Source organism: Meleagris gallopavo, chromosome 2, assembly GCF_000146605.3.
Source record: "Meleagris gallopavo isolate NT-WF06-2002-E0010 breed Aviagen turkey brand Nicholas breeding stock chromosome 2, Turkey_5.1, whole genome shotgun sequence".
Taxonomy (NCBI): domain Eukaryota; kingdom Metazoa; phylum Chordata; class Aves; order Galliformes; family Phasianidae; genus Meleagris; species Meleagris gallopavo.
Window position 1 is genome coordinate 7,432,506 of NC_015012.2, and position 12,796 is coordinate 7,445,301.

A 12,796-nucleotide genomic window follows, 5' to 3' on the forward strand; every position below is an offset into this window, starting at 1 on the left:
ATCTGTATAAATGATCTATGGGTAATGCAGCAGAAAGCAAAAAACGTTTACTCTGATTAAGTTGTTCTTCCAATCAGTTTTCTTCCTCCTTTTCCATGCATAAAGATACCTTTCTGCACAGTTTTTCTGGGCTGGTTATTTTGAAGCAGCTGTCCCTGACTGATTGTGGCACATACTGCAAAATAGAATTTCCTTCTTCAGGCTTAGCTTAATTCATTTTGAAAGAGTTTTTGTTTTGAGAAAGAAAATGACTGTGTCACCAAAGTAACTGGAAACTCCTTGTTTGTGTAGATGGGCAATTCCTCACTGAAGCATCATTGGGTAATCTGAAGCTCTGAACGTTCTAGTTTCTTTTTTTAGCATTGCCTGTTTTCCCCTAACTCCAGCTCACAAGACCAGGCCTTTTAGTTCTGTAAGAGTTGGTCTGTATTTCAATACCTGTAAGGTGACAAAGAGGTGAGAGAAATGTGGGGGATAATGCTGATGTCGTGTTTGCCACGCTTCTCAAAGGCAGGTAGACTCTATTGCTTTAAAATTCTTCACTTTATGCAGCGATGTACTTTTCTCCCAGCTCAACTAGCTCATCCCATGCTTACCTCAGAGAGAAGGCTGCTTCTGTGCTATGTGCTCGGTGTGCTTGGGACTTAGTCCTGAGTTCTCATTCATCTTCTGGCCAGCTGTTGTGCATCCATACTCCTAGTGCTGTGCACAAATCATTCTATGGGCAGCTTTGATTTGGATCACCAAAATTGGGGTAATGTTAGATGACCTTATACTGGCTCTTTGCAGCTGATTGAACGCTGCGTGATGGAATGTGAGGTCCTAAAGTAGACTGCTTTATCCTACTAATGTTTTCACTGCCAAAGCAGCCAAGTAGGAGCACCTCTGAACACTAACCACAAGACCTAAGCTGCAAAGCACAGCAGAATGCTTGAAAGAGCCAGAATAAATCAGGTTAGAAGGTGCACTGGTGCAAATGCTGTCTTAACGCAACTTCAGCTGTGTGGGCAGACCAGGCTGCTCAGGGCTTTACCCAGTCAGGCCTTTAAAACCTTCAAGGATGGAGAGTGTGCGGTGCCTCTGGACTGCTTGACTGTCCTGGTGAAAAATGTTTTCACATTCAGCCAGAGCCTCTAGTGTTTCAATTTCTGGCCCTATCATCTGTCTTCTCGCCGTGAGGAGTGTGGCATTTTTGTTCTGAAAAATTCCTTGTAGTATTTAATAGTGTTCAAGGAATTGTTTTCAGTGCTTTGCTCGTGAGTGACTACTTGTGTTTTGCTTAATTTTAGATAAATCCCGGACAGATCTGGAACAAGTACCTAAGGTATGGTTTCTCTGAACACTAAGCTTTTATAAGAATTTCTCATATAGAGTCTTGAATACATGAATGTACTCTCTTGTACGTGGAAGACTTGTCCAAGTTAATTGAAGTGAGAGGATCTCTAGAGCTTAGAATTTACCAAAATTAAGAACAATCTGTTTGTTTTGTTTATTGTCTTTGTTTTGTTTCCTGTGATCTTAATCCTGAAGTAGATTCCCGTGATCTTAGGATACACATGCCATTTTTAAAAACCTTTAAATGGTTAAAATGTTAGAGCTAGGCAAAATTAGCCATCCTGTGTTTCAGGAGGAAAGTGAAACCGAAGTGCTTGGCAGAAGATTGGATACAACATAGTGTGTACAAATTAGCAGTAGATTTCACTCCTTGAATCCTCAAGTAAAGCATCTCTGTGCTGATTATGAATGCAGCTGAACAGCAATCACTGCATTGTTTGAAGTCCCATAAGCAAAAATGTTTGAGTATAGTGGGATGTTATAGCCTGTATTGAATCTATTAAAATTACACTTCATAAGCAGAGAAAGGGATAGTGCTGTCCAGGGGATGCCCCAGCTCTGTAGTAGTTTTGTCAAGTGAAAATAACACGACCAAGCCTTCCAGTGACCAGTACATTTGTTGTACTGTGCTAAAGGAGACGGGTTTCAGGCTCTGTTCCTTCCCAAGCAGCACTTGGTATACATGAGCAGCTGGCTGCATCTTCTAGCTAGAAATCAAGGCTCCAGGAATGAATATATCAGCAGTAAGATGCCTCTGCTACTGAGGAGTATTTGCACTGCTCCTTTAGGGATACACGTGCAATTTAGTGTTACCTATGCTTTCATGCTCAGGATGTTTAGATCATCTTGGGTGCTTGATAACACAGGTCGTTTTGGAGCTCCCTTCGGATTCTAGGAAGATGATGCTTTGTCAGATCATGCAAACTTTTAAAGTAGGAAGTAAATCAGTTATAAGGTCTAGAACTAATTTGTCTGAGTTGATAGAAGAAAATTTGACTTTTGAAAAATGAACAAATAAAATCACTGTTATTTTTGTGAATCAGGATGTCTGTTAAACTGGCAAGGAGTACATACGGATAAGAGAGATGCATTTATTTCTTCCATTTCTCTGTTTCAGATTTTTATGAAACCAGATTTTGCCTTGGAAGATTCCTTAACGTTTAATGCCGTTTTACCATGGTCTCATTTTAGTACTGCTGGTGGAAAAGGAAATCGTGATGCAGCTTCCTCCAAGTTACTTCAAGAAAAGGTAAGGATCTGATACGATGTGGTGTTATTCACCCTAGTTGTCACTATGAAGAAACAATTAGCAGTCCAGTCCACTGCTGCTGTCCTGTGTTTGTTGTTGAGATGTTAGGGTTGTGGACTTTTGTAACTTAAGTTTTATCATAGAATCATAGAATGGCCTGGGTTGAAAAGGACCACAGTGATTATCTAGTTTCAACCCCCTGCTGTGTGCAGGGTCGCCAACCAGCAGACCAGGCTGCCCAGAGCCACATCCAGCCTGGCCTTGAATGCCTCCAGGGATGGGGCATCCACAGCCTCCTTGGGCAGCCTGTTCCAGTGCTTCACCACCCTCTGGGTGAAAAACTTCCTCCTAATATCTAACCTAAACCTCCCCTGTCTCAGTTTAAAACCATTCCCCCTCATCCTATCACTATCTACCCTTGTAAGCAGTCATTCCCCCTCCTGTTTATATGCTCTCTTCAAATATTGAAATGTTACAGATTATTAGTAAACAATGCAGGAAGCATCTTACTTGAGGAGGGCTCTTTCCCTTCTAAATAAGTGTATCTGTAAAACTTGGCAAAAAATCTGCATATAGCATATTAATTGGCTCTTTGATTGCTAAAACTTAGGAAGCAGGTATGCGCTGACAACTTCAGAGACAAGGAGGTGTTAAGGAGTAAGAGCAGTTTCATGAGAAGGCAACAACAGAGGCTTTAGAATACAATAGAAGACAACTGCTTTCTTGCATCTCAAGAAAACTTCAGGTTCAAGGTTTCTATGTTAAAAGAAATCCAAAATCCAGATCTTTTATACGTCAGGAGTTTTCTCTTACCTTTTGTTATCAGGTCATCTGTACTGATCCATTTTTGCATTTCACAAAGGACTTTGGTGTGTTGGAGAGCAGGAAAGCAGAGCTGCTTCACTCAGAAGCATAAGTCCTGTCTTACGCTTTTTTGACATTAGGGTTATGTAGTCAGAGTAGAAAATAAATAGCTATAGGAAATGAATATAATTTTGGATTCTGCTGTAACTTTGATTTTCCTTCCTGTTTAATTTACTAAAGCTTCTGGGAGTTAAGATTTAAAAAAAAAAGAGAGAGAGAGAGAGGCGCCTTAGGAAAGAAATAATACAAAATCCTTTGGGAGATGTTTGCAAATCTCGAGGAGTTATTCTTCCTCCCTTCCCTCCATGACTAGAGGAACCAGGCAGGCTCTGCTACAAGGTAGCTTGCTCCTTCCTTGCATGTCCACGATACTAAAGGTTGCCTCTGGGATTGCTACTTTGTAGTTTCTCGTGGCAATTGCTGTGCAAAGATGGAAAAGCTGTGTCTGGCACAAGCTTGAAACTTGGGGAGTGTCTGGGTGCGGGGCTGGCAGCAGCAGGATGGATGCTCAGCAGCACTTGGAGTGAAGGAGACCCGGAGCCCCTGTTGCAGCAGAGTGGAGATGAGGCTGTAGATAGCTGTGAGTCATGCTTTCTTAGAGGAATAATTAAAAATACCTAACTAGCATGAAAAGTCCTGTTGCCTTCCAAACCACATGCATGAAACCATATTACACTGCTTCATTCTACTGGACTGGGCCCGCACTTCTTGTTTTTGCTTTTTAAAGGCTCTGAACTGCATCAAGTTTGCTTGCATCAGCCAGATAGGTAGATAGTTATCCTGGTGCACTAATTTTCACTTTAGATCCCAGTGCTATTTTTCAACAGGTTTTGGAAAAACCTGCTATAAACACACATACTTAGGCTCTTACTGCTTATGTACTTGAATGGTTTCCCTCTGAAAATTTAGTCTGTCTTATCTCATTCTATTTCTTGCCCTACGTAGGGACTGTGAGATTTTTGAGGCAGGTGTTGCCATTTTTATTCTGTTTGTTCTGGAACACTTGGCATAGTGAAGGGGCCTTGGGCATCTGGTTGCAAAGATCATATATATAAAGATCATATATATAAATTATCATAATAACCCTTTCCCTGATCCTTTTGTCACAGTCCATCTCAGCTTCTCCTATGGGCTAGGTGTGTCTCCACAGCTGATTGGTGGAAGATGTTTTTGCTTTAGATATATTACAAAAAAGATGTTTGCATACTACATAAATCCCCACTGTTAAAAATATGCAGGATGAAAGTAACTGTGTAACTGACTTTCTTTTTTCCATCTCTGGATAGGCTTTTTGGAATCCAGCATGAGGTTCGAGTGCTTGGCACCTCTTAGAAACCAGGTCATTTGAGTATTAGCATTCAGATGAGCATTCTAATACCTCAGTCCTTTAAGTTTGCATATTCAGCATGAGCCAGAACACAGAGCTTTTAGAGCTCAGATAATAAGGCCAACCCATTGGTCTGGTAGCATAATGAATTTGCATTTGTTCAACGTGAAGATTTTGAATGTCAGGTTCCAAACATGTAGGCCTATTTTGTCTCTAGGAATCCCATAGTACCAGTGCACATCAAGTAACTTTAACAGCAGCTCAAACTGGTTGTCAAAAAGCAACTGCAGCCAGAGATCTCCTGAGGATTTTTCTGCAAAGATGATGCTACAATCTATTATCCGAACAGAGCCATTCCAAAATAATTCCATCAAGCACAGTCGTGCTGCATCTTTATCAACTGAAATGCCTCTCAGTACATAGCATATTTGCACACGTATGCTGTTCTTACTTGCACGCTAGTACTGAGAGCCATCTCAAGGTTAATGGCTGTGTTGTAATGGTGCCAGCGTGCAGACCATGCAGTACAAAAGCTTGGGTACTTAAAAACTATTTGCCTTGTCGTTTTCAAGCGGGGTTTGCATCGGGTCAGCCTTCCCAAAGTGATTTTGAGCTTATTTAGAACGAAGTGAACAAGCTGTACCGGGTGATTATTTTCTTGCTACTCTGACAGAGGGTTTAATGGAATACTGTAGCATTTTTGATGGCTAGCAAAATTTCCATGATGCAATAAAACATTTTAGCAGTACTCTCAATGTATAATTTTGCATGGTGATGAACATGTCGTGCTGTAACTGTGCCTTTTGATTTCTCCTTCCATCCTCTTTCCAGCTGAGCCATTATCTGGACATTGTGGAAGTCAATATTGCTCATCAGATTTCTCTACGCTCTGAAGCATTTTTTCATGCAATGACCTCTCAGCATGAGTTACAGGACTACCTCAGGAAAACCTCCCAGGCTGTAAAATTACTTAGAGAGAAAATCTCCAAAATTGATAAAGTAATGTGTGAAGGCTCTCTTCGAGTTTTAAGACTGTCGCTCACCAGAAATAATTGTATAAAAGCATACAATAAACTGAAGCTAATGGCTACTGTACACCAAACGCAGCCCACAGTACAGTTGCTACTGTCTACTTCTGAGTTTGTTGGAGCTTTGGACTTGATAGCAACAACGCAGGAGGTGTTGCAGCAGGAACTTCAAGGCATTCACAGTTTCCGGTAGGTAACCATCAAGGATTTGACTAAGATGTGAGCAGAGCTTGAATGTGTAGTGTGTATTCTGCTGGCTGAAGGGGGAAGATATACCCATGTTTCCTTATTCTCAAAAGACACAGTATAAAATTTGAGTATAGCATAGGTAGCATGACTAATGCATGTGCTGGATGCATTTTGTTCTGGTATATTTTTAGTACTGAGATGCTTTATACTCCTTTCTTGTCTCCAGGTGTTCTCCAGGTGGTTTAGGAGTGCAGGAATGAGCACCCAAGCAGCTACTGAACCTTCATTTTGCAGGGTTTGTAGCTCACAGCTGAGAGATGGTTTCCAAGCTGTGATCTGCAGTCCTAACACACACAGCACCCCAACTCTTACTGCACAGCTCCATTCTTCATCCCTGTCTTGACTGACAGACCTTGACACATGCTGGTAGGAATGTTCAAGTACCATGTGCTGAGTAGGTCCTAACCTCCAGCCTGCCCTTGTGCTGGAAGGAGCTTTGCGAGCAAAAGCCAGTGCAAAGCTATCAAACCCCATGGCTTAAAAAGTGGTCAGAAGACAACTTGTTAGATAGGATATGTTCAGCAGCGTCTGCTCTTGGGAAAAGCTCCCAAGAGTGGCCAGAGGGTGCTCCCTCTTGCTTCATCCTGCTGAGAAATCCAGTTCTGTGAGCTGCTAGAGCTGGGATGGGAAGAAGCAGTGAAAAGCTGAGGCTTGAATTTCTGTTGCTATAGCTTTTTCACCTGCGTTTGGGTATTTACAGCTCACGTGGGAGGTAGTGCCGCACTGGGCAGGGTCACCTGTGATGTGCAGGAGTAGCAGTACATCAGAATCCTTTTAGTGGATGCAAAGTTAGCAACCGTGACTGCTGTGTATGCTGCAAAAGTGTCACGTGCAGAGCAACCACTGTGGTGTTGGCAGGAGTATGTTAAATAGGCTCTAAGACTTGTATTGGCAAGCTGGGGAGCTGTCTGCTTAGCTGAGTTACTGTTTAATTTGGTTTTGAGGTCGCATGGTTCCTGCAACCCAGGTTTCTAGTTTTGTAATAAAAACGTGGTTATTGCTCCACAACTGTACCATGGATATTCTGTGCTGACAAGCACCTCCTGTAGCAGTCATTCTGGCTGGTTCAGAAAAAGAACCAAATTTTAAGTAGAAGAGAACTCAGAAAAAATAATCTGGCAAAAAAAGCAAAACAAAACTATTTTTTAAAGGCTAATGAATCCAGTTGAGTCATGTTTGTACTTACATTGCTGATACTGAGTGTACTTCTGCTAACCTGTAACCTCGATCAGAATTCATTTTGTTTTGCAATTGAGCAACCTGTGTTATGTGCAGTGTCAGCAGAGAGTATACGTGGTGCTCCAAGACTGTGCTGTCGTTTTGAAATCGTAGTCAGGTGTGGAACGTATTTGCAGGCCTGTAAAAAAGGGATTTCTGTGAACAGTGCCTACTTGGTTGTTTGGTAGAGGTTTTAAAAAAAAAAAAAAAAAATTTAAAAAGTAGTGATGTGAGTGGGAAATGTCCCCTTTGCCTTGGCTGGTAACTATTCAGGAAGGTAAGTAACTTCACTACTCACCCCCACCAGAGATGCTGTGCTGTATTTAACAGCCTCAGCATGGTTGCTTCCACGTCTTACGGTGACCTCTGTGTATTGCACAGCTAGAGAAGTAACGTGCAGTGAAAAGGTGGATATCTATAAACTGAGTCATATTGCTAAAGCAGTTCCCTACGATAGGTTGCACAGGTAGGCATCCAGCTAGGTCTTGAGTATTTCCAGAGGAGACTCCACAACCTCTCTGGGCAGCTTGTTCCTTCACCTCACCATGAGCAAGTTCTTTCACGTTTGTACGGAACTTCCTATGTTCAAGTTTTAGGTCATTTCTCTTTGTCCTATCTCTGCACACCAGTGAGAAGGGCCTGGCCTCATCCATATGGCTCCTTCCTCCCTTTAGGTATGACTAAGCATTAGTCAGATCCCCTCTCAGTCTTCTTTTCCCCAGGCTGAACAGCCTCAGGTCTCTCAACCTTTCTTCATACAGGAGATGTTCCAGGCCCTGTATCATTTTTGTGGCCCTCTGCTGCACTCCTGTCTTTTTTGAGCTGTGGAGCCCAGAAGTGGACACAGTATTCCAGATGTGACCTCAGGGCAGAGCAGAGGGGAGGGAATCACCTCCCTCACCCCGCTGACCACACTCTTTAATGCACCCCAGGATACCATTGGCCTTCTTGGCCACAAGGGCACACTGCTGACTCATGGCCGGCCTGTTGTCCACAAATTGTAGTCCAGCTGTAACTGTCCAACTCTTGTCGAATGTTTCCATACCTCTGAGGTTATGCCATTGGGTTTTAATGGCATTAATCACAGTTACACAAATAATTTACCGAAGAGCATCTTTGTGCTTACCTAAAAGCCAGCAGTAAAGTAACATCAGTGAGCAATGCAGCTTCAACCTGCCTCTTTAAAGTCAGGAATTCCCTGCATTGTAGCTGGGTTTATCTAAAACACTGCAGCTTCTCTTCATTCTCATTGGAAAAAATGTTTATTTTAAGCAGCCTGGTTTCTACAGATACTTGCTGACTGTAGCTGTCAGTGGAACCTGGAAAGGCACGAGAGTTTGCACCTTTGAGATTCCAACTTTGAATTTTACTGCAAGTCTCTCTAGCTGCTCAAACCTCAACATTTCTGATGTGAGGAGCTGCCTTGTGGCTTTGTATGCAAACAGTCTGCAAAATGTGGTTTGAAGTCTATAATATATGGAGGGAAAAAAATTAAGTTAGAGTGATATAAAAGTGGCAAATTTGAAAATTCATCTGTGTTCTCTGACAGCCACTCTGTCATGTAAAGCTATCCCTGTATCTCGGCCATGTGGAGTAAATCTCCTGTGACCGTATCAGATGTTTGAATACTTGAAATGGAAGAACCTGATGCACTAGGTACAGGCAAACATGGAATATTCTTGGTTCTGCTTCACTTCACTGGGAAGAGAGGGTACTCAGCACCTTCCAAAGAAGTCTGGTTTCCATTTTTAATCTGCCATTAGTATTCAGGTCTGTATGTTTTTACTGCAAGATGATGTTGCCTCTGAAAAATGCATGGTTACAGCTGCTCTAAGAACCAAACGACTCACGCCTCCCATTAAGCTAGCATTGATGATTGCATGGAAATTACCTGCTGCGTGGTTATTTTCTTCAACTGTGAACTAATGATTAATTTTCAGGTTGATTATTTAGCTTACATCTCAATGGCTGTTTTCCTTAGGCACCTTGGCTCACAGCTCTGTGAACTGGAAAAGCTGATAGATAAAATGATGATTGCAGAGTTCTCAACTTACGCTCGCAATGATTTAAATAGACCCCTAGAAGATGATTGCCAAATTCTAGAAGAGGTATGTCTCTTATTGAAATAAACTGTCTGACGACTATGTCTGCATCTGCAACATCCTTAATTAGCACCGACTAATTGATTCAGTAGCAACATTGAGATTTTATGTAATTTCTCATCTAAATTCCCCCCACACCTTTCTGTACTTGGTCTAATTAAATAATTGTAACTAACCTTATGGAAACATGATCCAGTACTACTTTATTTTTTAAATATGGTTGCTGCTCTTTTAAATGCATATTAAGTTTTTGGGCACTTGATGAACTTCAGCACACAGGTGGAAAAGAACATGAACCTTTATAGCTGCTTGGCCATAAAAATTCACTTTTGTGGTGAGGGTTGTGCTGTTCTTCTGTCTCCCTGTGCACTCATGGGTGCTTATATCAAGCATATGACTGCCCTGAATGCATGCTTCATTTGCAGGGTGTATTCCTTTGAAGATCTTGAAAATGAAGCTATTGTAATGGCTTTGGAGTGCTTGCACTGTTCTGCAGTAATTTCTAGCTCCTGTGAACTGTTTAGTCCTGTATAACGGGTGGATTTTGTGACATGGTGAATGGCAGTCGTGTTGAAATACTCCCATTTCTGCCCTACCATTTTTTCCCACCTCCATGCAGCAGCGTGTCACTTCTCACTTATGCTGGTGCAGTTGTCTTCAGTGCCATTCTTGCTCTGGGCAAGGAAATGTTAAGCTTAGGAAATGTTTGTAAGCACAATTGGATGAGCACAGCTGAGGAACAGGAATGAAAGAGGCTGGGAGGAAGGGGCTCCTTTAGCTGGCATTACCACAGGAAGCTTAGTACTGCTCAGTCATGGCGTTAGTCTCGAGGCACTGGACTGGTGTAAATTCTGTCCTCTGTGTTTGATTCATGAACTCCATCTTGTTACTGCACAGTTTCTTGTCCTCCCCTTGATATTTTTAGTGTATTTCTCTTTCTTGACAGGAGAGACTTGTGTCACTAGTATTTGGACTTTTAAAGCAAAGGAAGCTAAATTTTTATGAAATATATGGAGATGAAATGATTATTACTGCAAAGAACATAATAAAACAGGTAAGCCCAAAGTTTTTGACTTATCTGACAAGGTTGCCTCGACCTCTTAAAAATGTTTTTGTCTGTTGAAGTGGGTAAGAACTGCTCTGAAGTTTTTTGCTGGCTGATGGTCTCGTGTTTAGGGAGCCTACAACTACTAAGGGCCTCCTGAAGCACACAGGTCTGTTTGCAGGGAAGACTTTCTGCAAGGAGTAGGCTGCCCGAGAATGGCAGAAGAACACAGCTTTCTCTGTGTGATTACCACTGTTCTGAATCCACTGACTTTAGCTTTGTATGTTTTATCTTTTAGCACACAGCTTTCCCAAATGGTATAGTTTGTCATAAGCCCCCAAAATAAGGGCCTGCCCCTTCTGTACATAGCTGTTCTGGGCCTAGACCTAAAAGCACAGCGTGCATGAATGAGTAAGACCAGGATAAAGCTGTTATCTGTGCATCAGTCTCCATTGTTTTTTCAGTTACCTATATAAAAAGTCACAAGGAGATTTTTTTCCTTTGAGTTCTGCTTAGTCAGATAACAGACAAGTAACACTGTTTTCTAGCTTGCTTGCGGTCATAAATTATTTTTCCCAATCTTCTAGAAATATTTGTCCTTTATGTTGTGATTTCTCAGGTGACACCTCTGCTCAATGATAGACCCAAGTTTAATCAATTTCATCATAGAATTATAGAATGGCCCGGGTTGAAAAGGACCATAGTGATCATCTGGTTCCAACCCCCTGCTGTGTGCAGGGTCGCCAGCCACCAGACCAGGCTGCCCAGAGCCACATCCAGCCTGGCCTTGAATGCCTCCAGGGATGGGGCATCCACAACCTCCTTGGACAACCTGTTCCAGTGCATCACCACCCTCTGTGTGAAAAACTTTCTCCTAATATCTAACCTAAACCTCCCCTGTCTCAGTTTATAAAACCATTCCCCCTTGTCCTATCACTGTCAGCCCATGTAAATAGTTGTTCCCTCTCTTGTTTATATGCTCCCTTCAAGTACTGGAAGGGATTTCCAATTTTCAGTGTAACTTCCTGTTAAATAAGGAAAATGGACACGATCAGAGTCCTGTTGTCACAGGATGATAGGTGTTGGGAGGAGAACCTCTGCAGATCATCTACTCTGAACTTACAAAGATATTTCTCCTTAACAGAAGAAGCCATTTCACTCCTGTGTCCCAAATGTATTTGCTGTTAAAGCGCATTGCTGGCCTGTTCTGGTTAGTACTTCAGTAGCTCCTTGTTGGCAGACAGGTGGAAGAGCAGAGGTTTGTAAGCACTGAGCACTGCTTAGTTCAAGAGCAAAGTGTGTTTTTAAGAAGCTTCTGTACTGAGCACCATTATTCAAAATGCAAGTAAAAATCCATGTAGCTTGAGATGGCTGCCAACAGTCAGTCACCACTCGGGCTCTGTTCATTTGAAGGCAAGATGAGTCCATGTGCTGCTGACTCCTTTCATCAGGTTATTGACTGATGCCTGCAGGAAAAACCCTGCTGCAGTCTAAATGGAGTCAGTCTATACCATGGGCACAACAGAGAGTTGTGTGAAATGAGATGGGTGAACAAATGACTGTAAGACAAAAGATGCATTTGGAGCAAAAATCCATTATTCTGGAGACCCGAAGAAGCTGGCCAGTTCCATATGCACTGGCTGAAAGTGGTATCTCAGAGTCCTTTGAGGAAAGGCTGCAGCGTAGCAGTAAGCATGAAGAAATCTAGGAACAGAGCCCCCTGGTATTTTGCAGCCAGCTGTCTGGGGGGGATGTCTTGGTTTGGTTTTATTCCTTAGAGGAAAAAAAGTTATCAAATGATACAAATATGCCTTTGCTTTGTTTTTTTTTTTCTTATTTAATATGAGGATTACTGTGCATGCTATGAAACACAGCAGCAGTTAGAAAGAAGCTAAGATCTTTTTTTGTTGTTGTTTTTCCCCTTTAAATTTGACAGTGTGTGATTAATACGGTATCGCAGATAGAAGAAATAGATACAGAAGTGGTTGTTAAGTAAGTATACAGCTAGTTATGTTGTTTTTCTTTAATGGGGGGTGGGGGATAGGAGATGGATGCTTTTAGCACAGATAAATTAACCATTCTAATTTTATATCAATTTCCATATAATCAAGGATTCTCCTTTTGTTTCACCTTCAGCCTCTGCTCCTGTCCACCTCTATGAAAAACTGCATATGTTCCTCTTCTCATTCAGTCTCTAATGTTAGAAATCATTCCTTTAAATTTAACTTACTTTTGAAATAAACATTAAAAATTCTCTCTGAACCTCCCTGCATGCAGCCTGAACTACTGTGCCTAGGCATACAATTCTTAACTACGTGAAGGTGTTCCCTGTTTGTGTTAAAATGTGTTGGTAGTTTCAGTACATTGCATGTGAGTGAG

At 41.9% G+C, this 12,796-nt stretch overlaps 1 protein-coding gene across 2 annotated transcripts in view; it reads left to right on the forward strand.

Moving 5' to 3' along the window:
* The window catches only part of VPS54 (VPS54 subunit of GARP complex), a 43,991-nt gene that overhangs the window by 12,267 nt on the left and 18,928 nt on the right, over positions 1-12,796 (forward strand). For both annotated transcript variants that reach the window (XM_003203692.4, XM_010706456.3), the window contains exons 5-10: positions 1,290-1,324; positions 2,453-2,584; positions 5,607-5,992; positions 9,252-9,378; positions 10,319-10,426; positions 12,354-12,409. In XM_003203692.4, coding sequence (XP_003203740.1) covers positions 1,290-1,324; positions 2,453-2,584; positions 5,607-5,992; positions 9,252-9,378; positions 10,319-10,426; positions 12,354-12,409 — 844 coding nt within the window. The remainder of the gene's footprint in view (positions 1-1,289; positions 1,325-2,452; positions 2,585-5,606; positions 5,993-9,251; positions 9,379-10,318; positions 10,427-12,353; positions 12,410-12,796) is intronic.